We start from the raw sequence: 27407 nt of genomic DNA, 5'->3' as shown, positions 1-27407 counted from the left end.
GATCCGGACTTGTGATGCTGGGGGATGCCAAGGGGTTTGGAATTTGCCCGTGTCGCTCTAAGAAAATGGCGTTTGACAGCCTCGTTGTCTGCAACTTCATTGGTGAAGACAGTTCTGGCGTTGGGGTGACTAGATGGCTACGACGCCAAAAGCCACTGAATGCTCTGCCAAAGTGTTTCTTTCAAGGATTCCCGCGCAGCTCCAGAGTCCCGACCATGGCTCGCCATGATGATTGTTTCCAACGGCGGCCAATACAGAGGCGCCCGAGCGTGCATTTAATATTGCGCGCCCCGCTGACTACTTTTGTTCACCCCTTCTCCACATACACAACTGCCGCTTCTGTGTGGTCCTCCAGTGCTTGGACTGCCGCCGTCAGACCCGGCTCTATCCGACTTGCAGCTGCGTGAAACTGACCAGACGCTGCCTCTCTGGCCGCTGGTGCCATTATTGCTGCTGCAAATAGTATTGGTTCAAATGTCGTCTCTGCTGCTGCTGTTGCTGCTGTTGTTGACCCCGATAACCGCTGCCACACCTGCCTTGTACCACGTCTGCTGGCTTCCTTGGCATCACGACCAATCCGCCACTTGACCTCCTCTTCGTCACGTCGATCTTCTGCGGTATCCCAATCGATATAAGCCATCATCTCTTTTTAGTCTATTCCCCTCTTTTACCTCCTGATGAAACACAGTACTGGCCCATTTGCTTGTAATCTCGACACCATATATACAAGTCTTTCTGGTATCTCAGTGGAAGTCCCATGGCTCTGCGATATGCTTGGCACGCCATCATTACCATTCATGGCCTGAGGAAGTCTAAGAGGGGTTGTAGTCGAAGTGACTGTTTCCGACACTTGCGGATGCGACACTTGGACTATTAGGTGGACCTTGTTATCATCAGTTATCATGATTGGATTTGACATGGCTTGTGCGACAACGCGGCCCTGAAAGTCTTCAATGGTAATATTATTGAAGCCCATCTTTTCGCCGTGATGCCTGCGATAGCATGCAATTCGCATGGGAGCATCGATTTGCATATCGCTAGGGGGAATGACTGCACCAGGGCGTCTGCTGGGATCCAAGAAGTCATTCGAGGGTTGCCAGTCCTCGACTTTCCCGCGTATTAAGACAATGACACGTCGTTCCTCGTCTTGGCTCCAGGTGTCTTCTTCCTCGGACTATTTGAACCTCATTTCGTGCAGCTCGCTTTCGTTATCTCTGAATGCAACTAGTGCAAATACGGACGTCTCCGCCGTTTTGCGGCGAAAATTTTCCTTCGTCGAGATCTGGCAGGTAGTCGTGTGGCGCAGTAGCGGCTCTCTCCAATGCCTTCTTCTTCAACCCTACTTGCATCGTGGGCACTTGAACAAACCAAGCTGACTTGGTGTTCAAGCGTGTTCGAGGATCGTTCGAGGCTCCATCGAGCGAGAAACTTGGGCCTGGAAATAGTGTGAGGTGGCAGATGCAACCGTGTCACACTTGGAGGCAGAGATGACATGTCACATGATCATCTTTCTATCTACATAAGCGTGCGATTAGCCCTTTAGTACGAAGTACATGGTGTGGGCCCACTCCCAGGACTAATCCCTCTCTTACACACCTAAATACAGCATCATTGGTGCAAGAAAGGCCAATATAGGCGCATTTCTCGTTCGAATTGTAAGACAATAATATCAACTAATTCGTCTTAAAAAACGCCATATTTTGGCATCACTTTCAAGGGTTTCACTTTACAATTCGCAAGCCAATACCCTCTTTCGGTCCTGGTTATTTTGTCAATCTCGTGAGTGCTTGGGGCTTCCGAGTTTGTGGTACAGTGGAGAATCGTGGTGGGGGTAGATTAGTCAGCCCCCGAAGGTTACGCATCAAAATTTTTCCCTGGCCACGATGTTCCTCGCTCGTCTACGGTTCGTGTATTTGCATAGAGCCTTATTCTTCTCTTCTTGGACCTTTTAGGTGGAAACATCATTTGCACAATGAGCGACACGGGTGAAGCGGCGCCCGCGCATACTACCTTCGACGTAAGCTCGAAGAAGTCCGTGTTCACTATCTAATACCCTCTGAGCTGACTATTATTGCTTTATCAAGACCGTCCTCGTCTTGGATTTAGGATCTCAGACCAGTCATGTTCGTTTCACTTGAATACTATTACTTCTACTCTGGTAATCAAGCACTAATAATTCCAAAGCTCATCTTGAGACGGCTTAGGTCTCTTGGGGTGTACTCTGAGATGCTGCCTTGTACTCAAAAGCTCAAAGATCTTGCTTGGAAAACCGATGGGATCATCTTAAGCGGGGGACCATCTAGCGTGTATTCCCCCGACGCCCCAAGCGTGGATCCGATGGTGTTTGAGCTTGGTGTCCCCGTGCTGTACGTTATACACCAAGGACACGATGGAAAGGTCGCTAACATGTCATAGAGGCATCTGCTTCGGCAATCAACTGATTGGTACTCTCGCCCTCGTTTGATTCTATGCGATGATGAGCTGATAGTATTGTTCCAGCGTGGCGTGTAGATCCAAGCAGTGTAGCACCCGGCCAGAACCGTGAGTACGGGGAAACCTCGATGGCTATCCGAAAGCTTGGTAGCCACGCCGATCGGCTCTTCGAGGGACTAGGAGACTCCTTGAACGGTTCGTTCACTTCCTTTATGCAGATCCTCCTCGTCCAGCTCCATCTGATGCGTATCTGACATTCTCTTTCTGTAGTTGTGATGAGTCATTTCGACAAGGTTGTTCATCTACCCGACGGCTTTGAGACCATTGCCACCACTAAGGACAGCGAGTTTGCCGGCATTGCCCATAGGTCTATGCCGATTTTTGGTATGTGTGTCCTCGCTAGGCCAGGCTGATTCTAGAGCTTGCTGACAAGTATGGATAATAGGCATCCAGTTCCACCCCGAGATCTCGCACACAGAGCGGGGGACTGATATTCTTGCTAACTTCGCTCTTAGATCTGCGGCGCTCAAGCAGAGTGGAAAATGGATAACTTCTCGGAAAAGGAGATTATTCGGATTCGAAAGTTGGTGGCGATAACGCCCAGGTTGTATGTGTTTCTGTTTGCCCCAGCGACAAAATTGGACTGCTAATAAATCCACAGATTGGGGCGGTTTCGGGGGGAGTGGACAGCAGCGTGGCTGCCAAGCTGATGAAGGAAGCTATTGGAGACCGATTTCACGCCATTCTTGTTGACACGGGTACGATGACGTCGCTGTAGGACATGCCCACCAATTACTAGTGATGTTCTAAATGTCCCATTAGGTCTGATGCGTCTGAACGAATGCGAGCAAGTCAAAGAGACTTTAGACAAGCACCTAGGAATCAATCTCACGGTGGTGGATGGATCCCAGCTTTTCCTTGACCCGCCTTGCAGGGGTCACGGAGCCTGAAGCCAAGAGGAAGATTATCGGCGGGACTTGTGAGTCAACCCCTTAAAAGCTGGCAAGCCTATCGTATTGACTCAGAAAGTCATTGACCTCTTCGAGATTGAGGCACTCCGGTAAGCTCGCGCGCGCCCCATGACATGTTAAACCGCGCAGAACTTGACCTAACCCTGTATCCAGTATTGAGAAAGAGGCAGAGAACACGCCTCGTGCCGGAAAGGTTGAGTGGTTCCTTCAGGGGACACTATATGGTCAGTACTCCACCCTGCTCACCAGAGATCGGGATTACTAACCTCGTCCAGCGGATATTGTGGAGAGCTTAAGTTTCAAGGGAGCCGCCAGTTCTACAATTAAGTGTACGTCTTTCAGCTGTTGATCATTCCTTGTTTCCCCCTTTTGGGTGTGTGTAACGGCGAGGCTTCCAAGCCGTCTGCCAAGGTTGGAGCTGTACCTTAATCAAGGGTCAGACTCTAAACTCCCTCGCCACATTGGACTTACCTCCCAATTCCCATCCGCCTTCAAGCGGAATGCCTCTACTAACAAGGTTCGTTTAGCTCATCACACATGCGGGAGGGCTCCCTGCTCGTATGCAGAACGGCCGTAAGTTGAACTATGAGATATTTGGTGATGAAAGAGGCTAACATAAAACAACAGGAGGCGCAGCTGAAGCTGCTTGAGCCGCTTCGAGAGCTGTACGCTACCCTCGGTCCTGTATACGGACTTTAACAGTGAGGGTGATTACTTGTCGTGCTAACATGGGTCCAATAGGTTCAAGGACGAAGTGCGGGCGTTCGGTCGGCAATTGCAGATCCATGAGGAGCTCATTAGCAGACACCCCTTCCCGGGACCCGGTCTGGGGATCAGGATCATCGGCGAGGTCACCCGTGAGCGAGTCGACATTGTGCGCAAGGCGGATCACATCTTCATCTCCATGATCCGAGAGGCCGGGATCTATAATGAGGTTCGACGCGACCAAACCCAGCCGTCCGAAAGAGGCTTCCTAACGAGAAAGTTTAGGTCACCCAAGCCTATGCCGCACTTGATACGAACAGAGGTAAACTCCCTCTTGCTCTTGCACTGACGTACTTGAGGCGATTTCTAACTTGCATTTGTGGCCTAGCCGTCGGTGTACAGGGAGATGCCAGGGTTTACGGCTACATCTGCATTCTGCGAGCCGTGACCAGCCTGGATATGATGAGCGCTGAGCCATACGAATTAAGTGGAGTCTTTTGAAGGCTATTAGCAGGCGGATTGTCAACGAAGTGGACGGCATTGCGAGGGTCGTATACGGACACCACATCGAAGCCTCCAGGTGAGTGCCCCTTCTATGCCCCTTGCTTTTACTTGACGCATTATAATTCTGACGGAGGATAATAGGCACAATCGAACTGGAGTAATTGTATAGCCTCTTAGAATAGCCTTTTAATAGGACTTTAATAAGATAGCCTATAAGCTGGTCGGTTTCTTGCTGTGCTTAGGCGGCCTAGTTCTTGGATTACAGCGGTGGCAGAATGAACCTGAGCGGCCCTGAGTATAGCTGAGCTGAAGTCGAGCCGGCAAACTATTGTTGATATAATCCACAAAAAAGGCTACCCTAATCTGGAAACAGGAGTCGGTTAGTTGTGATGAAGGTTTTGTTTAAGAATCATTGTCTCTTCGCGCTTTAAAAGGCGGTCAGCTCGGCAAGTTTTCGAATGTAGAAATCATGCGGAAAACGCCATTTCCCATCAGTTTCGACCACTGGATACGCAAGTTGGTCTCATCTCTCCCATGCAGGCCCCTTCATCTCGTTATAACCCTTCGGAATAGTCCGAGTAACGGGACCCCCAAAGCTCACCCTCTGCTCATCTAACAGCCAGACTGAGGAAATTTCGGAGGCTCATACAGCCGACGAAAGGACCTCTCCAGTCGGCGCAAAACTTTCAGACCCTGTTACGGCCTCAAGTCAAACAGCAGAATCCGTCGTATCGGCCAGTCTATTGTGCCATTCAACATCTAAGAAGACCCGGGAAATGCTCCAACAAAGCGAAGAGGATCTCTGCCTGAAGAAGAAGAACTTGAATCCACTTCCGATGAGCTATCGGAATGGTCAATATCTACTGGCGCACACTGTGACAAGGCTCGATAGTAAGGACTCGGAGCGGAATGACTCTATTCAGTAATAACCTTGTAGGATGTCAAAGGTCCTTGATTTCTAAGGGAAGGGAAGGGGCAAGTGACCACTATATATCCATGAAAAGAACAGCCATGTCTCAGGCCCCCAACGGGTCATGAATTCAGTCTGTGTAACCTCCAGGACCTGCATCGGCGATGCCCCTTTGTTGGGCGGTGAGGTTGTTGAGCTTTGGCCGTGTAACACAGGGTAAGTGGCTTAGGGTTAGGGTTGTTACGCAAATATCGTATTGCACTCATAGTGACAAGATGATGCGGGCATGTCAGCACACCAACTTTTAGCGCGTCGGAGGGCTGTCCCGGGTCAGGCTAAGTGTCCCCTTTTATTAACGGAAGGGCCTGATCAGAAGTTTAGGATTGACGACGTCATCAATTTTCAACTTCTGTGCTTCGACATATATAACGGATCAGGCTGCTTACAGACAAACGGCCATAAAGCGTGGGATAACACTAGATTTGCACTATTTCCCCCGTTTCAATTGAAGAACAAACAATGGGCCGCGATGACTCTGTCAATCTCCTAATAGTCGGGACTGGCCCGCCCGGACTGACTATGGCCTGTTGGGCAGCGGGCTAGCCATTCGATATCAAGGCTCGCATCCTTGACGACGAGGCGGCAAGAGTACCGACTGGTCAGGCTGATGGGTTGCAGTCCAGGAAACTAGAGATTTTACAGTTTTGGGTTCGCGCAAGAAATAATATCAGCAGGAAGCGGTGCAACCGAGATTTGCTCTTGGGTAAGTGCCATGTACCAAATTGCATATCCGAAACTCAGAATCCGAACCCCGACAATCCTGCCCAGATGCAGCGATCTCAGAGGGCGAGAAATCAAGATGCCCAATCCGCTTCGCCTAGATTGGGCTTAACCAAGGCGCAATAGAGGTCTTGCTACGGTATATCCAGTCCAAGGGGAAAATAACTATCCAGCGAAACACTACGCCCGCCTCACCTTCCATCTTGATGAGTCTGTGCGAGATTCCGAGTGCTCAAGTCAAGTTGACCCTCACGGGTATAGCACGCCCGGGGGGAGATGGCTCGAAAAAAGGTAGTATTCTTAGTGATTGTAGCTTTTTGATTCTCAGGAAAATAACTAATATCGTAGAAAACATGGTCGGCTGCGACGGCGCCCATTCTGGGTCAGAGAGCAACCTGGCATTCAAATGCGGTCTTATATGAGGACCACGGACCACGGGCCAGTCACTCCGTACCTAACACTTTTTCCGAAAAGTGGGTACTTAACCAGTCAGAACCGAGAAGGTGTGACTGCGGTGCTAACCGTCCCTTCACGCGGCAGGGAAGGACGTGGTGACGTCAGTCTCATTTTGATTGGATACGATAGAGAAGAGTACTCCATTCGTGTCTGGACACATTCTGAGAAGTACTTAAAGCTTGGCTCCCCCCGCAGAGGGGGCAAAGAACGGAGAAGATTCTGGGGTAATGGGTATTATCCCTTTGACTGATTTCCGTAGGCTGTTTGACAAGGATAAGAAGACTTCCCGTCACTCCAACCTTGACAGCGGACATTAGACAAACGTGTGTAATATATTCCGAGTGCGGAAGCGTCATGACTGTCTCAAGGGAGAATCGCCTCGTCGGGCTCTTTGTCTAGCTAGACGAGTCAACGCATGGTAGCCATGGGATCACCCATCCGGCTTTACCGCCGAAGCTACACTTGCAAATGCTCAGCCCGTGTTCAAGCCTCATCAGCTCAACTTTAAAGTTTGCGATTGGGCTTCTGTTTATAGGTTACTCAAGTATTCACTGCAAGAAACTCGAATAATATCAATAATTGTACTGATTGCTGTGGGTTGGACAAGATCTGGCCTCGGCATTTGACTCTGGCAAAAGGCAATCATAGGTCCTCAATAGCAAATTTTTGCTCATTCATTAGGAGAAACATGTCGATACATGCAGGGTCTTTCTTGCTGGAGAAGACGCCCACACTCGCACGCCTACAATGGGCCAAGGCATGAACGCATCTATGCAAGACGCGTACAATCTCGGCTGGAAGCTGGGCTGCGTTCTTGAGGGCGCCTCTAAGCCCGACATTCTATCGACGCTTCTGTGACTTGATAAGCAGATGGCAGAGTTTTATTCTCGAGGCCCTCAAAAGAGTCGGAAGAATTTTGATCGTTTCATGCCAGTTTCTCAGCATTCACAATGTTACCCGTCAGGCTAGTGGCAATGTCCTGAACGTGTCGGATTTGTTGCCGAGCAGCGGAGGGTTGCGAGGTAACACCGGAGGCGCGGCTGCCTGTGACTAGTTGGATCCGTCTCCTGGCACAGACTGTATGTTCATGGTCGTCTGCATCGAATCCCGTCGATGATAAAAACACAGACAGGATGCGGGAGGCGCTGTTCACACCGCCGAATTTGGCGGGAACTGCCGCCGCTTTAGGCGGCTTCGACAGTAAAGGGTGTCAACCCACCACTATTTTGAGGAAGAACATGGAATAGAATACAACAGATACCGTTGACATCATACTACATCATGCCGGCCCCGCCATTACTGCATTACTCTACTGAAATGACATGCTTTCAGGATTCTGGATAAACTGTTTTATGTTTCCAAGGCCCACGAAATCACCTTTAATTGTGTCTGCTAGCTCCTTTGGTACCCAGCCTTCAGCGTGTCCACCACCAAAGTCAACAATCCATTTTTCGTCAACCAGTACGTTAGCTGGTTTAGCATCACCCCAGGATATGCCAGTGGAGGTAGCTGGCAAAGAGTGTATCGATTTTATCCTATCCATTGACAAAATGGATGAGCGCCCCAAGCAATACCCCCAAACTACAAGTCAAAGGACCGGGCACCTGCCGCTATTCATGGGCTATTTGCGACCTGACCATCTACAGGTGCCATAGACAATCAAGGCATCACCCTTTCTTAAACCATTTGAATACTTTTCAGATCTTCCAGAGGGACATGGAAATTCTTGCTTTAGCATCGTCGGTTCTTCATGGCCAAAATGCGGATGTTCCTGCATGCCTCAAGGCCCGACTGTCAGAATATACTCTACAGGATGCTTCGCTCTCACGTCGCTAGTAGAAGCCCACGCGGATCCTGTACCATGGTGAGTACTGGCCGGTCCAAGACAAGGCCATCTCGGCGAGTTCCGCCATAGACGGGATTAAGCACGAACAATTGTGTGGAGGTTTTGGCTCCTTTCGCTCGTCATGACTAGGGCCAATCTTGACCCGTAAAGCCATTCATTTTCATTCAATGAAACGCAACTCACGCGTTGAACAGGGATTGGCGTTTCGCATGCATTCTTACCCTCTGTCGTGAAGGCCCTGCGCAGCGAAGGCCGCCTGGCGTGCTGGAGCGCATTTTTGCGTCTTCTACAAGCGTCTACGCTTTGAGCACTCGGACCAGAATATATATTACATTTTCTGACAGAATATACCCGACCAACAAAATCTCTGTTCATCAAGAAGCTCGCCTTTAAAGGTGCAGTAGGTTGGATACAAGTGCCTATTGCCCCGACATTCTCCCTTGCGAGACCTTCGCCTCTGGATGCTTTTGCTTTTTTTACCGAAATCCCCAAGAGCCCCCTGTTTCGCACACAACCACAGCCAAGAGCCAGAAATAAGAGACGGTGAACGCGTCACCCTCCAGCATGACCCCAGATCCTACTCTACATGTCGTTCGCCTTGTCCTCCAGGACAGAAACCACACTAGAAGCCTCCTGAGAAACACCAGCAGATTCTTTGGCTGCACCATTAGCATCTTTGGGGCTCGGCGTCTTCGGTCGAGACGCAATCGGCCTGAGAATAGGGCTTCCAGGTCTGCTCGTGATAAACTACAGATACGTGTCAGTGAGATCTTTTGAAACCAGGAGAGAACAAGTCGCGCCCGACGACATTGCGTAGCAGCTTACATTGGTAGCAGCGCTCAACAGCGCAATCAGGGAGCTCTGAACCACATCCGCATGAATGCCGATTCCCCACACCGTCTCCTTGGTGTTTCCAATCTTGCACTCAATATATGATGCAGCCTTAACGCCACGACCCTCTCCAATCGCATGTTCCTTGTAATCATTGACGTCCAGGTCAATGCCAATATCCTTGAGGGCATTCGCCATGCTAGAGATGGGGCCGTTGCCCCGTCCACGGAGCTTAATCTCCTTACCGTCGACTGAGATGACGCCCTCAAAGACACGCATTAAATTTTTAGTATCCTGTGTCTTGCCCGGCGAAGGCGGCGCAGGGGACTGCGAGCGGTCAGGGGTGATTGAGTAATCGACAAGGGAAAACCGAGGGTTCTCGTAAAGGTAGTACGTCTTCTCGAAAAGTTCCGTGATTTCCTCGGCCAGAAGCTCACGGCCAAGATTATCGGCCTGCTTTTGAACAACCTTGGAAAACGCAACTTGCAGACCGCGAGGGATATCCAGGTGAAGCTTGCGTAGGATGATCCAGGCAGCGCCACCCTTGCCGCTCTGGGAGTTGACGCGGATAATAGCCTCGTAGGTGCGGCCAATGTCCTCTGGATCCAGTGGCAGATATGCAACTTCCCAGTGGTCCTCATAGGTTTTGCCCTCGCGTCGGCGATTGTGCATCGATTTTGATATGGCGTCTTGGTGGCTTCCCGAGAAGGCACACACCACCAGGGAGCCGGCATATGGAGCGCGAGGATGGACGGGAATCTTGTTACAGTTCTCGACCACGTCAATAATTTGGTTCAGGTTCGAGAAGTCCAAGTTACAGGGAACTCCTTGGGTATACAGGTTCAGGGCCAAGGTAACCAGGTCGACATTGCCGGTACGCTCGCCGTTTCCAAAGAGACATCCCTCCACACGGTCAGCACCGGCCATCTGAGCCAACTCGGCGGCTGCAGCCGCGGTACCCCTATCGTTGTGGTTATGCACGCTAACGCAGACCTTTTCGCGTTCCGATATATTCCTGCAAAAGTATTCAACTTGATCAGCGAACACGTTGCAGGTCGCGTTCTCGACCGTAGCTGGCAGATTCACGATCATAGGTGTTTCAATTGTAGGGCCCCAAGCCTCCTTGACAGCGTTGCAGACCTTGACGGCAAACTCGGGCGAGGTATCAGAGAAACACTCGGGACTAAACTCGAACTGCCAGTTGGTGCCTGATTGAGAGGGGTCGTCTTTCGTCAGGGACCTGACGACCTTGGCGCAACGCACAGCGAGCTCAAGAGTGTCCTCTTCAGAGTAATTAAAGACGATTCTCCGAAAGCACTCGCTCGTAGCAAGATAGATGTGAATAATGGCGTTCTTCGCACCCGTAACTGCCTCAACCGTGCGCTTGATCAGGTCAGGTCGACAGGGCGACAGCACCTGGATAGCAACATCGTCTGGAATGGCCCCGGGAGTCTCAACCAGGCGTCTCGTGAAGTCGAAATCGGTCTGAGAGGCGGAAGGGAAGGAAACTTCAATTTCCTTGAAACCTATATCGCAGAGCATCTTGAAGAAACGCCATTTCTCCTCCCCGTTCTGTTATTCGTAACAGGATCATCAGCCGGCCGCCCAAGCACATGGCCGAGACGCTAGGTGCGGAGCACTCTCCAAGTACTGACAACGCGGGGAGTACGTACCATTGGGTCTGGGTTGCTCTGGTTTCCATCTCTGAGACTAGTTTCCAGCCATCGGGGGGCCTTGTCAATCGTTTTGGAGGGCCACTGGCGATCGGGTAAGTTGAGAGGAGGAAAGGGCTTGTATTTCTTCCAGGGTTCCTTGAGCCTAGGTGTCGGTTGGCACAGGGTCAGTGTGATCTCTGGTATACAGTAAGACAATGCAACAAGAGGTCCGAATAACGTACATGGGCATCTTAAAAGAAGTGTAAGCGCAAGTTGGGAGTGGTTGCGATGGTACTTGGGATTTGCGTGTTAGGCTGCGACTGCGGGGAGTGGCGAGAGCCGTACGGGCAAGCAGAAGAATGCAGGTCAAGACGTTGGACTGGAAGAAGACGTAGATCCCAAGGAAAAAGAGGAAAGAAGTATTTGTCAGATTCGCAGCAGGATGCGGTTGGGCCGGGCAAATAGAAGAAGTTGTTGAGTTGAGTCACCCACCTCAGAGTCATAAGTCGGAGGAGCCGATTGCCGCTCGCCGCGACCCCTCCAACATTTTTCTTTTCCACCTCCGACCGCGGGGCCGTCGTGCCATTACTGTGAGTGACTAATCGCGGGGTCTTTGATAGGTCGGACAAGCACAGTAGTTATATGTGGACCCCTGCGTAGACCATGTCACTGTGTACGTCAATTGCTCGGGGCGCTCATCTACAGTGGGGGGCAATAAGTATTTGCCCACCCTCACGTCACTCAACGCCACTGTTTCTGCAGCAACAGATGAAAATATCTAGCCTAGTTAGGTTAGACCGGGCCCGTGGTACATGAGGGTGGGCAAATACTTATTGCCTCTAACTGTATGTTACTTGGGGCGCTTAATACCCCACCACGCTTTAATTTTAGTATAATAGCCCCGCTATTAAACCTTATAATACATTTTTAATATAGATATATAATAATAAATACCCTTAATTAAATAATAAGGTACTTGAATAATTTATATAATTTTTTAATAATATTACTTTAAGTAAGCTTTAAATTACTTAAAAACGTGATTTTTAATGTTTTATTTAAAGTATATACTTTTAAGTTAAATTTTTCTAATTTTTTTAATTATTTAAGCGCTTTAGATACTTATTTAACTATATTTATTAGTTATAATAATAATATTAAAGAAATAAACTTCTTAATTTTAATTTTTAAGAAGTTTTATCTTCTAATTATTTCTCTTTACCTATTATTTATTATATAGCGGCATTTATACTTATAAGTTAAAGGAAGTTAAATAGTGTATTTAATTATAGCTACGTTATTAGTATAAGAGAATAAGCACACGTATAAGTCTTTAATTTAATAAGTTTAGCCTTTATAATTAATTTTATAAGGTCTTTTATTAATGTTTTATTAAGTCTTTTAATTAGCCTTATATAAGCTTATATTATATAATTAAATTATTTACGTTATTTAATTACTTATTTACACTTATAAAAGGTTATAGCTTATAATACGTGTAATTAAAATTACTAGTATTTTAAAAGTATTTAATTACTTTATTTAAATTAATTTATTACTTATTTAAGAATCTTATTATTCTTAAGAAGTAAGTTATAGAAATTAAAAAGTAATTAAATTATAATACCACGTATAAAGTTATAAGTGTATATATATATTACGTTTAAGCTAATAAAAATAATAGTTTTACTTAAGTAATATTTTTATTAAGAAAGAATTATTTAATCTCTTATAAAAGATACTTTTTAATTATTATAAGAATAAATTTAAATAGGTATAAAGGCCTAATAATATTTACGTTTAAAAGAATATAAAAGAACTATAATTATAATAAAATAAATTAAAAATAAGAAAGAAATTATAAGTAAATTATAAAGATAATTTAAACTATTTAATTAAGTAAAAAGAAATTATAATAAAATGAAAATTACTATAATTAAACTAAAAATAAAGAGTTATTTTAAAGGTCTTTAATTAAAATAAGAATACACTTACCCTTTAAATATTAATAGACTTATAATTAAAAAGAAGACTTTTATTAAAATAGCTTAAATTAATTAAAAAAGAATTAAAAAGAGAAAGAATTAATTAATTAATTAAAAGAATATAATATTTCTTATAATATTCTTAATAATTATAATCTTATAGCTAATTATAAGAAATAGCGTTATAACGTTTATTATTTTAACCTATAAAATTATTTTTATAATAAAATTATCTTTAAAAGAGATATAAAAGGTTATTTTTAAGTTAAGTAAATTAATATAAATATCTCTTAAATATAATTAATTAAATAATTAAAAAGAATTTAAAAGAAAAGATTTTATTAATTTATTTATTATTAATTAATAAAAAGTTATTAAAAAGAACTTATATTCTTATTAATAATACTCTCTTTAAGAATTTAACTTAAAGAAAGAAAAGCTTATAATTAAAAAGCTAAACGTTTTAAGATTAATTAATTTTATTATAATATATAATAAAAACTTATTTAAAGTTATAAGCTAATAAAACTTTATTTTATTTATTAATATAAGCTTTAAATTTAAGAGATTTATTAAAATTCTTAAAGAAACTTTAAGTAAATAAGAAATTTTAATTATATTTTAAAAAGCCTTTAAAGTTAAACTCTTTAATAAAAAGAATATCTTTAACTTTTTAAAGAAATTTAAGAAGAAAATAATTACCTTAATTATTTTAAAGAAAAAGTAAATAAAGATATTAAAATATAATATTACTTCTCTTAAAAGAATATATATTAAAACTCTTATAATTATTAGTAATTAAAATAAAGTTAAAAAGAAACTTCTTTTATAATATAATATAATTAATTAAAATTAAATAAAGATTATAATAAATAAGCTAAAAAGTCTTAATATTTAATATTTAAAAGAGATTTTTAAGACCTTTTATTAGTTATACCTTTATTAAAGCTTATAAAGTAAAGTTAAATCTTTTACGTAAATAAAATTTATCTCTTAATTAAATATCTTATATAAAGCTTTACTTAATTATTTAATTATAAGCTTTATAAATAAGAAAGAGTATTTATAAAGTAAAATTATTTTAAAAGAGTATATTATACTTTAAAGTAAGTTAAATAAGTATATATAAGTTAAGCTTAAACTTATAAATTATAACTTAATTATATTAAAATTAAAATACTTACTTTAAAATTAAAAGTATACCTTAAAAATTATTTATAAACTAATAGAAGATATTCTTAAAGGTAACTTAAATAATTATAAGAAGTAAAGCTTATATTAAAATAAATTTATAATTAAAGAAGTAAATAAAAACTAAAAAGAGAGTAAAGAACTTAACTTTATTATTAATTCTTCTTTTAATTAAATAAATAAAATTATAAAGTAACTTAAAGAGATAAAAATTACGTTAATTAAGTAAGTTAAAAGGTAAATTAATTTAAAAGAATAACTTAAATAATATTAAAAGAACTTATCTTAAGAAAGTAATAAGCTTAAATAAAGTAATTAAAAATTAATTTAATTTAATTATATTTAATTTAAGAATAAAGAATTAAATAATAATAGTATTAATAATTACTTTAAAATTAATTATACTTATATAAAAGAATATTAAGAGATTTAATACTATTATTATAATAATATAAAATATTTCCCTAAGAAATACCCTTACTTAAAGTATAATTAAATACTTAGCTTTACCTAATATAATATAAATACGCGTATTCTTATAATTAATATTAAAGTATAAAAATATATTATATTATTATAACTTTTATTTTAATTTCTTATTATTAAAAGCTATATAAAAAGGCTTATTATACTTTAAGTTAAATTATTTTTAAATATATATATTTATATATACTTAAATTAAGTAAAATACTTTAAAAATACCTTATTAAAGAAATAAAATACGCTATAAAAAGAGACTAAAATACTATAAAAGAAGTTAAAGTAAATTAATATATTTAAGTAAGCGTTAAAAAAGAGTAATTCTTATAATTTACCTTTAATTAAACTCTTATTTATTATAATAATTATAATATTTAAAATATATATAATAAAAAGCGCTTAAGCTTATAATTTTAAATTTAAAGTTAACCTTTTAATAAACGTAAATATATATAAGTAAGTAAAGCTTAAAAATAATTAAAATAATACTAAGAATAAGAATAAAAAGAGGAAAATTATAACTTAAAATAATAAAGCTAAGCTAAAAATAATTAAACTTATTAAAGATAAGATTAATAAGTAAGTATAAATAATATAATTAAAGGGAAATTATTTAATTAAAAGAATTATAATATAATTATATAAAGAAATACTTTTTAAGAAGATTAATATTTTATTAAGAGACTTATATTAATTACTTTTAAGCCTTATAACTTTAATAAGAAATAAAATTAATAATTATATTAATAATATTAATAATATTAAATAATATAATAGAAAATTAATAACCCTTTTAAAGAAACCTATTAAATTTATAAATAAAAATACTTTAAAATTAAATTAAGTAATTTTAATATTTAATATAATATTAATTATAAGGAATTATATTAAAAATAATTAAAACGTAATAAGAATCTTAAATAAAGAAAATAATATACCTTTAATAAGTGTAAATATAAAACTTTAAGTATTACTTATAAAAAGACTTTAAAGTATACTTTAATTAATTAATTATTAAATTAACTTTTAAGTAAACTTAATTTTATAACTTAAAGAGATTTTTAAGTATATATAAGAGTTATTATACTTATAAGTATAACTTAATTATAAGAGAGCTTCTCTTATATATATCTTAGTAAATAATAACTTATAAGAAAATATTATTAATATAAAGTTTACTTTTTAAGTAAGTTTAAAGATATATATACTTATAAAGAATATATTTATAATTTTATTCTTTAATAAAACTATATATATATATAAGAAGGTAAGAACTTACCTTTACTTTAAGATTATATAAGCTTTAATTTATTTATATATTATATTAAATATTATTTATATTTTATTAATTTTAAGTATATTATTTATAAGACTTATTTAAATATTATTTAATTATAATAAAGAGAGTAAAGAGTTACTTATTTAATATAAATTTATTATTATATGTATTATATCTTAAATAATAAAATTAATTATATAAAAAGTATTAAATATAATTAATAAAATATAACTAAAAGCTTATTTACTTATAATAAAAATATTAAAAATTTTTAAATTATTTAATTCTAATAATTAAAAGATATTAAAAAGGTAAGAGAATACGTAAGTAAAAAACTATTATTTACTTAATATTAAAGTATTAAATAAGGTTAAACGTAATTAAATATTACGTATATTACGTTAAATATAAAAAATATATAATAAGATACTAGCTTTATTTAATTTAAGTAAGTTAAATATATTAAGATAAGTATTAAATAATAATTAAATAACTATAATATAAGCTAAAATAAACCTAATAATAGTTAAATATATTAAAGATAAGTTAACTTATTAGGCCTTTAATAGCTAGAATAAACTTAAAATATATGAAAAAGGGTTTATATTAATTAATTTATAAGTAATTAATATTATTATATAAATTATAAATAATAAGATAAACTTATTCTTAAATTTAAGACTTTATAAAAGTAAAGTTAAACTATTAAACGTATTTTATAGTTTTATATACGTAAATATATAACTTAATTATTATAATTATAAATTTAATATTATTAAAATCTTAATTAATAACCTAATTAAAAAGACTAAGAAAATAAGAATTTATAATAAAAGAAATAATATAATAATATTAAAGAAAATATTAAAGAAAAGAGAAAATAAAGTTATTTACGTGTTTTTAACCTTTAATAAAGAATTTAATACTTATAATAAATTCTATAAGCTATTAAAAGAGAAACTTAAAGAAAAGTTTATTTCTTTATTTATTAAAAAAGAGAAGAAAATACTAGCTTTAATAGTTAAAAAAGTATATTAAAAATAAAGTAAGTAAATAAAGGTAATAATAAAGAAACTTTAAAAGATATAAATAATTAATCTTTAAGTAAATATTATATATAAGAGAAAAGCTAATAAAGTATAATTAAAAGATAATATTCTATTAAATAAGTTAACCTTAAAAGGTAATTATAATTAAAAAACTAAAAACTAAAAATAAGTTAAAAATTAAGTTAAAAAAGATAATAAGTACTTAAAATATATTATAAAAAGGTTCTTTAAATAATTAAGAGAATTTAAAGTAAGCTAAAAGATATTTAATTAAGTACTTAAAGGGGTTAAAAACTTTTTATAATTAAAGAAAGCTTATATTTTTAAGATTATTCTTAAAAACTATAAATTAACTCTTATATAAAACTTATTTTATTATAATAAAGTAAATCTTATTATTATACTCTCTTAAGTTATTAAAGTAATTAAATATAAAGTATAAAGAGTAAAATTAATTTTTATATTATTAGAACTTTAAGTTAAATTAATTAAATTATTAAAGAAAAAGATAAAGTATAAGTATTTAAAAGAAAGCTATAAGTTATATTAAAACCCTTACTTTTTAATAAGAAAGAAAAATAAAAAAGTATGCTTTATTCTCTTAATAATTAATTATAATAAAGTTATAATATAAGATACTTATATCTTATTAAAAGTAAATAAATTTAATAAAAGATTTAATATATATAAGATTCTCTTTATTATAAACTTACTTTTAAGTTATAATTTAATAGCTCTTATAAAAGTAAGTAAAGATATAATTATAATCTTTACGTTAATAGATTTATTATAATTATATATATTATTATAAGAAGCTATAAACTTAATAGCTTAATTTTTAAGAATTATAAGAAGAATTCTATATAACCTTATATAAAATATATATATCTCTTTTATAAATAATATAATAATAAAAGAACCTATAATTACTTATAATAATAAAGAGATATTATTAAAAGTAAGAAAATTTATATTAAAACATTTAATTAATATTTATAAAGTACTTATAAACTTTAAGCTAATAGATTATATTATATTAGTATTAAAATTAAAGTTTTATTATTAAATAGCTATTATAATAGAATTTATTTATAAAACGTATAAATAAAAGCCTATTAAAGTAAAAATACTTAAGATTTTAAAATAAAAGATATATAAAGATTAAAAGAATATAAGATTCTTTTAGAGATTAATAAATTATTATAAGGTATAAATTAAGAGATACACTTAAATAATAAGCTTAATTATTAAACTATTAAGAAAGAATATAAAATAAAAATAAGGTAAAGCTTAATAAATAATAATAAAAACCTTAAAAGATATAATAATAAAAGCTTTTATTCTTATAACACTTAATCTCTCTAAGAATTATAAAGAGATTATATTAATAGTTAACATTAATAATATAAAATAAAAATACGTTTTATTATAAATTATTAAAGGGAAACGTTATTTAATAAAATATAAAAGTAAAACGTAAATAAAACCTAAAAAGAAGTATAATATTATAAAATAAGAGTATAAAGCTATTATTTATACTTTAAAAAGGCTTAAAATACATTTATATAATATTTACTTTATTTCAAAGATTAACTTTTAAGTTTTAATCTATTAAATTAATAAAGTAATTAATAATATATTAAGCTTATTAATTATTAAATAAATTAATTATATTTTATTATTTAATTTTATAATAAATATATTTTTAAAGCTATTAATAGAATTATAAATAAACTCTTAAGAAAAGGGTTTAACTTATTAAATTAAATAAATTAAAAAGTTAAAGGAAATATAAAGGATTTTATTAACCTTTATTTAAACGTATTAGCGTTTAAGTTAAAGTAATATAAAGGTTACTTATTAAAATACCTTTAAATTATAAAATTTCTCTTAACTTTAAAAAGATTAATTAATCTTAAGAATAATAAGTATAAGAAGCTAAGAATAAAAGCTAAGTAATCTTTTATAGAAAATAGCTAGCTTTAAAAGAGATTAATTAGAATAATAAAGGGATTAATATTAGTAATTAATAAAGCGAACTATTAATAATTAATAATTAAAAGAATCCACGAACCTATAAGCTATAAGAGCGCTAAGATAGTCTATTAAGTAGTTTATTAGCTTAAACGCAATACACATATACACTAGTAACTCTATACGTGGTATTATAATTTAGTTACTTTTTAATTCTTATAACTTACTTCTTAAGGCTAATAAAGTCCTTAAATAAGTAATAAATTAATTTAAATAGAGTAATTAAATGCTTTTAAAATACTTATAGTTTTAATTACACGTATTATAAGCTATAGCTTATTATAAGTATAAATAAGTAATTAAATAACTTAAATAATTTAATTATATAGTATAAGCTTATATAAGGCTAATTAAATACCTTAATAAAATATTAATAAAAGGTCTTATAAACTTAATTATAAAGATAAAAACTTATTAAATTAAAGACTTATACGCAGACCTCTAAATGTATTGTATTTTTTGTATTTTTTACTATACTGTATTGTATTGTATTGTAATGTAATATATTACAATACATTACAAGATTAGAATACCTATAAATGTATTATAAGGCTATAAAATATTTAATATTATAAATAAATGCTTATATAAGCATATTATATATTAAAATAAAGCTAAAAATCACGTGATTTTAAGTCTTTAAAAATTAACCTTAAAATGTGGATATTAAGCGAGATATTAAGCTTTAAAGTTATGTCTTAAAATAAAAAGTAAGTAAAGCGGGGCGAATTTTCAATTGCTTATAACTTTTTAATGTGGTAACTTATAATAATGAAAAGTAAAGCATTTTAAAGAGCTGATTTAGCTCTTTTAAATGATATAAAAATTTTTCTTATAACCCTTATAATTAGCCTTATAATTATAAGTTAAAAAAACAAGGGTCTTTTTTCCTTAAAATACATTTATAGGTATTTTACTAATGTAATGTAATGTATTAAAATACAATATACGAAAATACAATACAATACAAAATACAATACACAATACACTTGTATTTACTATATTCGTAAGAGCTTTGCTTATACGTATACTTATTCTCTTATATTAATAATATAGCTATAATTAAATATATTATTTAACTTTCTTTAACTTATAAGTATAAATATTATTATATAAATTCTTCTTAAATAAGTAAAGCTTACCGCTTTTATAAGTTAATAATAAGTAATAATAATTAAGTAATTTTATTATATAATCTCTTAATTTATAAACTAATTATTTAATTATAATTCTAGCTCTCTTATCTTTTTACTTAGCTTTAAAGTCTTTAATATTATTAGCTTAATTTTCTTTTCTTCTTTCTTTATAATATTAAAACGTTTTAATCTCTTAAAGGCTCTTATAAAGTAACGTTTTATAAATTTAATAGTTACCTTTTAGAATAATTAATAGCGTTTAATAATATTATATTAAAACTCTTTTTATATTAATTCTTTTAGAATTAAGTTTATAAAGCTTATACCTATAAGTAACCTATTATATATTAATTATTCTTATACGTACTCTTATAAAAGGTTTATTATATTACACGTAATCTCTTAAGTTAAAGGGAGGTAATAATACTTTACTTAATTTATAAGAGCTTTACTTTAATTAAAGATTATTATATTTAAAATTACCTCTTAAATATTTTCTTAATAATTAAAGTATTTATTTTTTATAGCTAATAATATAGCATTAATTTTTACTTCTTTCTTAGTTTTCTTAGTTTCTTTAAGGTCTTTTAAGTAATTAAAGAGTTATTTAATAGTTAAAAGTTAATTTAATATTATTATTTTCTCTTCTTTAATAAAGCTTTTATAAAATAATAATAAAGAAAGAGAAACTAATATTAAATAATAAAAGTTAATTTATTAGTTTCCTTAATATTAATTTTAAAGGCTTTAAAGTTATAAGACCTTAAATATTATTCTCTTTATTATTATCTCTTTAATTAAAGTTATTAAAACTCTATTATTAAGGCGTTTTTTTTAGGTTTAATATAATAACGTTTTTCTTTACCTTTTTTAAGACTTTTATAAGGTTAATAACTTTCTTATTTATTTAATCTCTTATAACCTTAAAGTATTTAATAGTTATATTAATTTTACGCTTAATAATTAATTATTATAGGTTATTATAAGTAATTAAGTGTTCTCTTAGAATTCTAGGTTACGTTCTTTTTATATAATACTATATTTTAAATATAGTTATATTCTTATTAGCTGTAATTTATTTAATTAATCTTAAATAATTATATTATTATTAGCTAATATAAGTATTTTCTAAAATAAAGCCTTTAATTAATATAATAGTATTTTTCTTTACTATAAGTACGTGTAATTTACCTTTACTTTTATAAAGACTTTAATCTAAGAATCTAAGATTATTATCTTCTTCTTTTATTACTTTAAGATATACTTTAAGCTTATTTATAATTATATTTTATAGAATTTATAAAATCTTATTTACTCTTTTATTATTAATAATATAGCTTTCTTTTAATAAATATAATTAATCTTTTAAGTATAGCTTATAATTACTTTTAATTAAAGTCTTCTCTTTAAATATTATTATTTCTTAAATATAAATATTCTTTAATTTAACTTATTTTTCTATTATTTTATTTAAGTAATAGCTTATAAGTTCTTTAAAGTAATTAATTAAAAATATTAAGTACGCGTAATTATATTCTTAGTTTTTAATTTATAATATATATAATACTAGAATATAATTAAACTTATAAAGGTAATTTAATAATTAAAGTATTTATTATTATCTTTTAATAAATTACTTAAAATATTAGTTTTTACCTCTTATAAAAGAGTTAAACACGTATAATATTTCACGCTTATAATTAAATATAAAGTATATTTAATAGCCTAAAAAGTATATAAATCTTATAAAGAATTATATTTTCTTTTAATATATATAAATATTCTATAAATTATATTAAACGCTATATATAATATTTATTAAAGTATTATTAAGTCTTTTAATTTTATTATTAATTAATTTATATAATTCTTACTTAATAAGTTACTTAACTTATATAATAAATAAGTGTAATATAACGTTAAGAATCTTTTTAATTTCTCTTCTTATAATATAACCTATTATTATTAGTTTAAATTAATTTAATTAATAATTTAACTCTTTTTTAATATAACCTTTAGCTATAAATCTATGAATTTTTATTAAGTAATTATTTTATAACTCTTTAAATATTATTATAAATATAAGTAATAATTCTTTATAATACTTATTAAAGATTTTTAAGTTCTTATAAACTTTACGCTTATAATTCTATTACTTTTAAGGTTAATATAATAATAATTAAAAGGGGTAAAAGTTAATAAGATTTTACTTAATAAGTAATTTCTCTCTTTTTATATAAAACTTATTAATATATATAAAGTGCGTTTTTTTATATATAATAATAATTACGTTCTTAGTCTTTAAAAATAAGTATACTTAATTCTTTTTTAATTTAATAACGTTAGCTTATACTTATATTTAAGCGATTATAATTAAAAAATTTATAAGTTTAATTTCTTTAAAGATATCTTTTTTAATTAAAAATACTTAAAGAACTTAAATACTTAATTTAATTAATACTTAAATATCTTCTTATAAGGTTTCTTATACCTTATAAGTAAAACTTAAATAATAAGTAAGCTACAAGATTTAATTTTTAATAGCTTAAACCTAATATTATATAAAATAATAAGTGAAAAAGCTTTATAATACTTTTAATAATAATAATATTAAGAGTTATAAAGCTTTAAAAAGAAAAGATATAAAGGTTATATTATATTAAAGAGAAGAAAAGATATTAATATATATAAAAGGTAAGAAAATTAAATGCTTAAAAGGTATAAAAAGCACTTTTTTATATTTATAATATATAAAGCTATAACCTTAAGTACTTTATTTAAACTTTATAATAAATTATTATATAATTTTTTACTTAATATTACTTAACTATTAATTTCTCTTTTTTATAACTCTTTTCTCTTAATATCTCTCTTTTTTATCCCTTAATTATTTAATTATAAGTAATTAAGTTTATTATATTTATAAAAACCTTTTAAATATTATTTTAATTATCTTATAAATAATTCTTAAAAATAAATTTATATTCTTTATTATTATTAAAATTTAATAAGATTATAATAATAAGCTTTAAGCTAATTCTTTTATTATTTATTAAATACTTTACTTTTCTTTATTTAATTAAAGTTTCTTTAAAGTATATATTAATTTTCTTTAACTTAAATATACCTTTTACTTTTAGGTTTATAATAGGTATAACCTTAAATAAGGTAATACTCTTATATATATTAAGATAATTATTTATATAAAGCTTTTAAAGAGTACTCTCTTAAATAAAGCTAATTATTAAGGTAAAATAAAGCTCTTTAATTATTTTTATTAATTTATTCTTAATAAACTTAAAGATAATAATCTTTTATATTAAAAAATACTTTATTATTAACCTTATAATATAATTTTTATTTTTATTAAAATAGCTTATCTTAATAATTAATTTCTTTTAATTATAATTAATTACCTTAAGCGCATTTATACTTTACTTATTTTATTATATAAGAGATTAAATTATATTTTATACTTTAATTACTTTAACTTCTTTAAGAAAACTATTATTATATTTAAAGAATATATTATAACTTCTTTTTATAATTATATATTCTTTAAAATATATTTATATAAGTCTTATAATAATTATATTTAAAATAACTCTTATATTACTTTTTATAAATAATATTTATACTTAACTTATAAGCCTTATAATTTTAATTATAATTTCTTATTTAAGCCTTTTCTTAAAAAGAATTACTTATCTTTAACTATTAAGGTATATATTAATTTAAATATCTCTTCTTATATTACTTTAAAGAATACTTTACGTATTAATATTAATTACTTTTATTCTTATAATAATAAAAGACTTATTAAAGCTATTATTTATAAGATAATTAAGAAACTTAATAAGAAGATAAAAAAGAACGTTAAATTTAAGGTATAAGTAAAATAAGTTATATTTTATTAATACTTTAACTTTACTTTATATAATTAATTAATTTATATCTTATTTTATTAACTTTTATCTCTTTTTTAAGTACTTATATTATCTTTTCTTAATATTAATATCTTTTACTTCTTTTAGCTTACTTAATTTACTTTATAATATCTCTTATTAATTATAATTTATAAAAGATTTAAGTAATATTAGGCTTCTTAATAAGAAGTTTTATCTTAAAGTAATAAAGCTTATTTACTTCTCTTTTTATAATTAATATAATAGATTAGTTTAATAATTATCTTTTTAGCTTATAATTATTCTTATAATATATTAGATTATTTAATCTCTTTATACCTTTAATTATCTTAGCTTTAAGTACTTATAATTAAGGTTAATTATTAAATGATTAGGTTTATTAATAATTAATATTATTAATTATAAATAATAATAAAATAGCTTTTATCTTTAAGCTAAAACTTAATACTCTTAAGCCTTATTTAATTATAAAGAGTTAAAATTACTTATATTAAAGTTATACTTATATAAGTTTTATATAATAATTATATAATTTTTAAAGTAAAATTATATATTTCTTATTAAACTTTTATAATTTTTAATATTAATTTATATAAGTTAAAATAAAGGTAAGTTCTTAAATTTTTAAGCTATTTTAATAGTTCTTTTATTAACTTACTTACATTTAATATAAGTATTATCTTTTTTCTCTTATTTTAAGCGTTTATTTCTTCTTTAATTAACGTTTTCTTACTTTTTAAAAGTACTTAAATATTATTAATATATTTATTAATCTTTCTTCTTTTAGCTTTTATTTTCTTACTTTAATTATAGCCTTCTCTTTAAGATAAAATAATTAAGAATAATAGTTTATTTTTAAAATAAGTATTCTTATATTACGAATAACACTACATAAAACACGGGACGGGACCGTACTAGCTAGGACAGGTATAACCTATAGGTATAAGAAGAAGGTAGGGGCACGTAACTAATCACGTAACCTAAGAGGCGATTAAAGAGGTTAATATTTAAATATATTAACTAAGAAGAATTAAACTAACTAAACCTTAAGCTAGTTAATTAAGGTTTAAAGAGATTAATAGTTAAGCTAATTAATTTAAGATTATAATAAAGAGAAAGATAAGTACTTAAGAAGAAGATATTCTTATAATTAAATAATTTAAATCTCTATTAATTAATTTAAGTAATAGTTTTACTATTAAGAGTTATACTTTTAATAGCCTTATTATAATACTACTTAAAAGCTACTTTATAGTATTTAACCTAACTTACTTTCTAAGAAATAAACCTATTATACCTTAGAACTTAAGCTACTATTATATTTTAATTAATTCTATTTAATAAGTTACCTTAAAACTTTAAGTAATAATAACTTTTAAGATATTTACTTTAAGCGGAAAGACTATTAACTTTAAGGAGATAATAAAGTATCTTTATAATAAGATTACTAAGCTTAAGAAGTAGAATTAATAGCTTTTTAATTAATAGAATAATCTCTACGAAAAACTTAAGGTATAAGAAGAGAAACTTATAATAGTATAAAATCTTATACTTATATTCTCTATTAATAACTATAATATACTAAAATTTTCTAAGCTTAAATTATATAATAGCTATAAGGGTAATATAAGGAACTTTCTTATATAAGCTTAAGCTTACCTATAAGTTAACGAAAAAATCTATATAATATTTAAGTTATAGATTCTTTATATTAGTAACCTTTTAACTAGAAAAGTAATAGAATAGTAAAAGCTAACCCTTTATATATATCTTAAATATAACGCTAAAGCTAAAGTAAAAGTTATTTATATCTTCTTTAATTATAAAACCTTTAGAAAATAACTTCTTATTACATTTAAAAATTTTAATAAGTATAAGAAAGTTATACGATAACTTACTTAACTTAAGTAAATTAAATCTATAGCTTATTATATTAGGGAGTTTAAACGTATTATAATAAAACTTAACTAGAATACTAAACTTAAAATAAAAGTCTTTTATTAAGAACTCAAAGAAACAGTAAAGGATAATATTTATTAAGAAGATTATCTTAAGTTATTTAATAACTTTATTAAAATAGTTATTAAGGTAAATAACCGTTTATATAAGTAATATTATAAAAAAAGTTATAGGAAATTTAAATTATATACTAGGTTTAATAAACCTAATAATAATAAGTTACGCTAAATATTAATAGTATATAAGTACCACGCTAAATCTATAGAACTTAACGTTATAAATAAGAAAAGGGGTAAAACTTATTATAATTATAGTAAGACTAGATACTTTATAAATAAATATAAAGCCTTAAAGAAGCTATAAAAGCTAATTCTAAAAGGTAAAAAGCTTTATATTATAAACTAAAAAGACTTACCTACGCGAAATCTTAGTGTAGTAAGTAATAAAGAAAGCTTTACGTTAATAAATAATATTAATTTAAATAAAGATTAGAAATTTAAAACCTAACTAATACTTAATAACTTTTAGGAATACTAAATACCCTTATATTACGAACGACACTACATAAGACACGAGACAGGACCGCACCGGCTAGGACAGGCACGACTCGTAGGTATAAGAAGAAGGTAGGGGCACGTGACTAGCCACGTAACCTAAGAGGCGATTAAAGAGGTTAATATTTAAATATATTAACTAGGGAGAATTAAACTAACTAAACCTTAAGCTAGTTAATTAAAGTTTAAAGAGATTAATAGTTAAGCTAATTAATTTAAAATTATAATAAAGAGATAAACAAGTACTTAAGGAGAAGGTATTCCTATAGTTAAATAGTTTAAATCTCTATTAATTAATTTAAGTAATAGTTTTACTATTACGAGTTATACTCTTAATAGCCTTATTATAATACTACTTAAAAGCTACTTTATAGCATTTAACCTAACTTACTTTCTAAGAAATAAACCTACTATACCTTAAAACCTAAGCTACTATTACATTTTAATTAATTTTATTTAATAAGTTACCTTAAAACTTTAAATAGTAATAACTTTTAAGATATTTACTTTAAGCGAAAAGACTATTAACCTTAAGGAGATAATAAAGTACCTTTATAATAAGATTATTAAGCTTAAGAAGTAGAATTAATAGCTTTTTAATTAATAGAATAATCTTTATAAGAAACTTAAGGTATAAGAAGAGAAACTTATAGTAGTTTAAAATCTTACACTTATATTCTTTATTAATAATAATAATATACTAAAATTCCCTAAGCCTAAATT

At 30.8% G+C, this 27407-nt stretch overlaps 5 protein-coding genes across 6 annotated transcripts; 2 read left to right on the top strand and 3 right to left on the bottom strand.

Moving 5' to 3' along the window:
- Nucleotides 1–307: 307 nt before the first annotated feature.
- J3458_017300 (uncharacterized protein) lies at nt 308–643 on the bottom strand (the record flags this gene model as incomplete). The annotated part of the gene is made up of 1 exon (XM_066121106.1): nt 308–643. One exon carries the CDS (start codon nt 641–643, stop codon nt 308–310), a length of 336 nt encoding a protein of 111 aa, XP_065973931.1.
- A 24-nt stretch (nt 644–667) lies between these two features.
- Nucleotides 668–1349, bottom strand: SPT23_3 (SPT3 Dosage dependent suppressor of Ty-induced promoter mutations-like protein; the record flags this gene model as incomplete). Its single annotated transcript, XM_066121105.1, has 2 exons — nt 668–1174; nt 1242–1349. The coding sequence occupies 2 exons, from the start codon at nt 1347–1349 to the stop codon at nt 668–670; spliced, it is 615 nt and encodes a 204-aa protein (XP_065973930.1).
- Nucleotides 1350–2273: 924 nt separating this feature from the next.
- Nucleotides 2274–2846, top strand: GUA1_11 (GMP synthase (glutamine-hydrolyzing); the record flags this gene model as incomplete). Its single annotated transcript, XM_066121104.1, has 4 exons — nt 2274–2366; nt 2416–2444; nt 2500–2628; nt 2704–2846. The coding sequence occupies exons 1-4, from the start codon at nt 2338–2340 to the stop codon at nt 2844–2846; spliced, it is 330 nt and encodes a 109-aa protein (XP_065973929.1). The 5' UTR covers nt 2274–2337.
- Nucleotides 2847–4004: 1158 nt separating this feature from the next.
- On the top strand, nt 4005–4458 carry GUA1_10 (GMP synthase (glutamine-hydrolyzing); the record flags this gene model as incomplete). Its single annotated transcript, XM_066121103.1, has 2 exons — nt 4005–4069; nt 4146–4458. The coding sequence occupies 2 exons, from the start codon at nt 4005–4007 to the stop codon at nt 4456–4458; spliced, it is 378 nt and encodes a 125-aa protein (XP_065973928.1).
- A 4012-nt stretch (nt 4459–8470) lies between these two features.
- LEU4_2 (2-isopropylmalate synthase (Alpha-isopropylmalate synthase) (Alpha-IPM synthetase)) lies at nt 8471–11609 on the bottom strand. Of its 2 annotated transcripts, XM_066121101.1 has the most exons (4): nt 11334–11609; nt 11110–11254; nt 9431–11008; nt 8471–9352 (listed from the first exon to the last, which is right to left on the bottom strand). In XM_066121101.1, the coding sequence occupies exons 1-4, from the start codon at nt 11339–11341 to the stop codon at nt 9188–9190; spliced, it is 1896 nt and encodes a 631-aa protein (XP_065973926.1). In that variant the 5' UTR covers nt 11342–11609; the 3' UTR covers nt 8471–9187. The 2 variants fall into 2 exon arrangements, with proteins under 2 accessions (XP_065973926.1, XP_065973927.1); XM_066121102.1 differs by having other exon boundaries at nt 9431–11254; nt 11334–11590.
- Nucleotides 11610–27407: the final 15798 nt, after the last annotated feature.

This window comes from Metarhizium acridum, assembly GCF_019434415.1.
Source record: "Metarhizium acridum strain ARSEF 324 chromosome Unknown scaffold_421, whole genome shotgun sequence".
NCBI classification, from domain to species: domain Eukaryota; kingdom Fungi; phylum Ascomycota; class Sordariomycetes; order Hypocreales; family Clavicipitaceae; genus Metarhizium; species Metarhizium acridum.
This window is presented reverse-complemented; position numbering and strand designations above follow the sequence as displayed.

Excerpts from the sequence above, each read along its gene's own strand:
- LEU4_2 (XM_066121101.1), bottom strand. Across the intron at positions 11,009-11,109 it reads AGAGCAACCCAGACCCAATG|AACGGGGAGGAGAAATGGCG; the intron begins GTACGTACTCCC and ends TACGAATAACAG. Across the intron at positions 9,353-9,430 it reads TGTTGAGCGCTGCTACCAAT|TTTATCACGAGCAGACCTGG; the intron begins GTAAGCTGCTAC and ends ACGTATCTGTAG.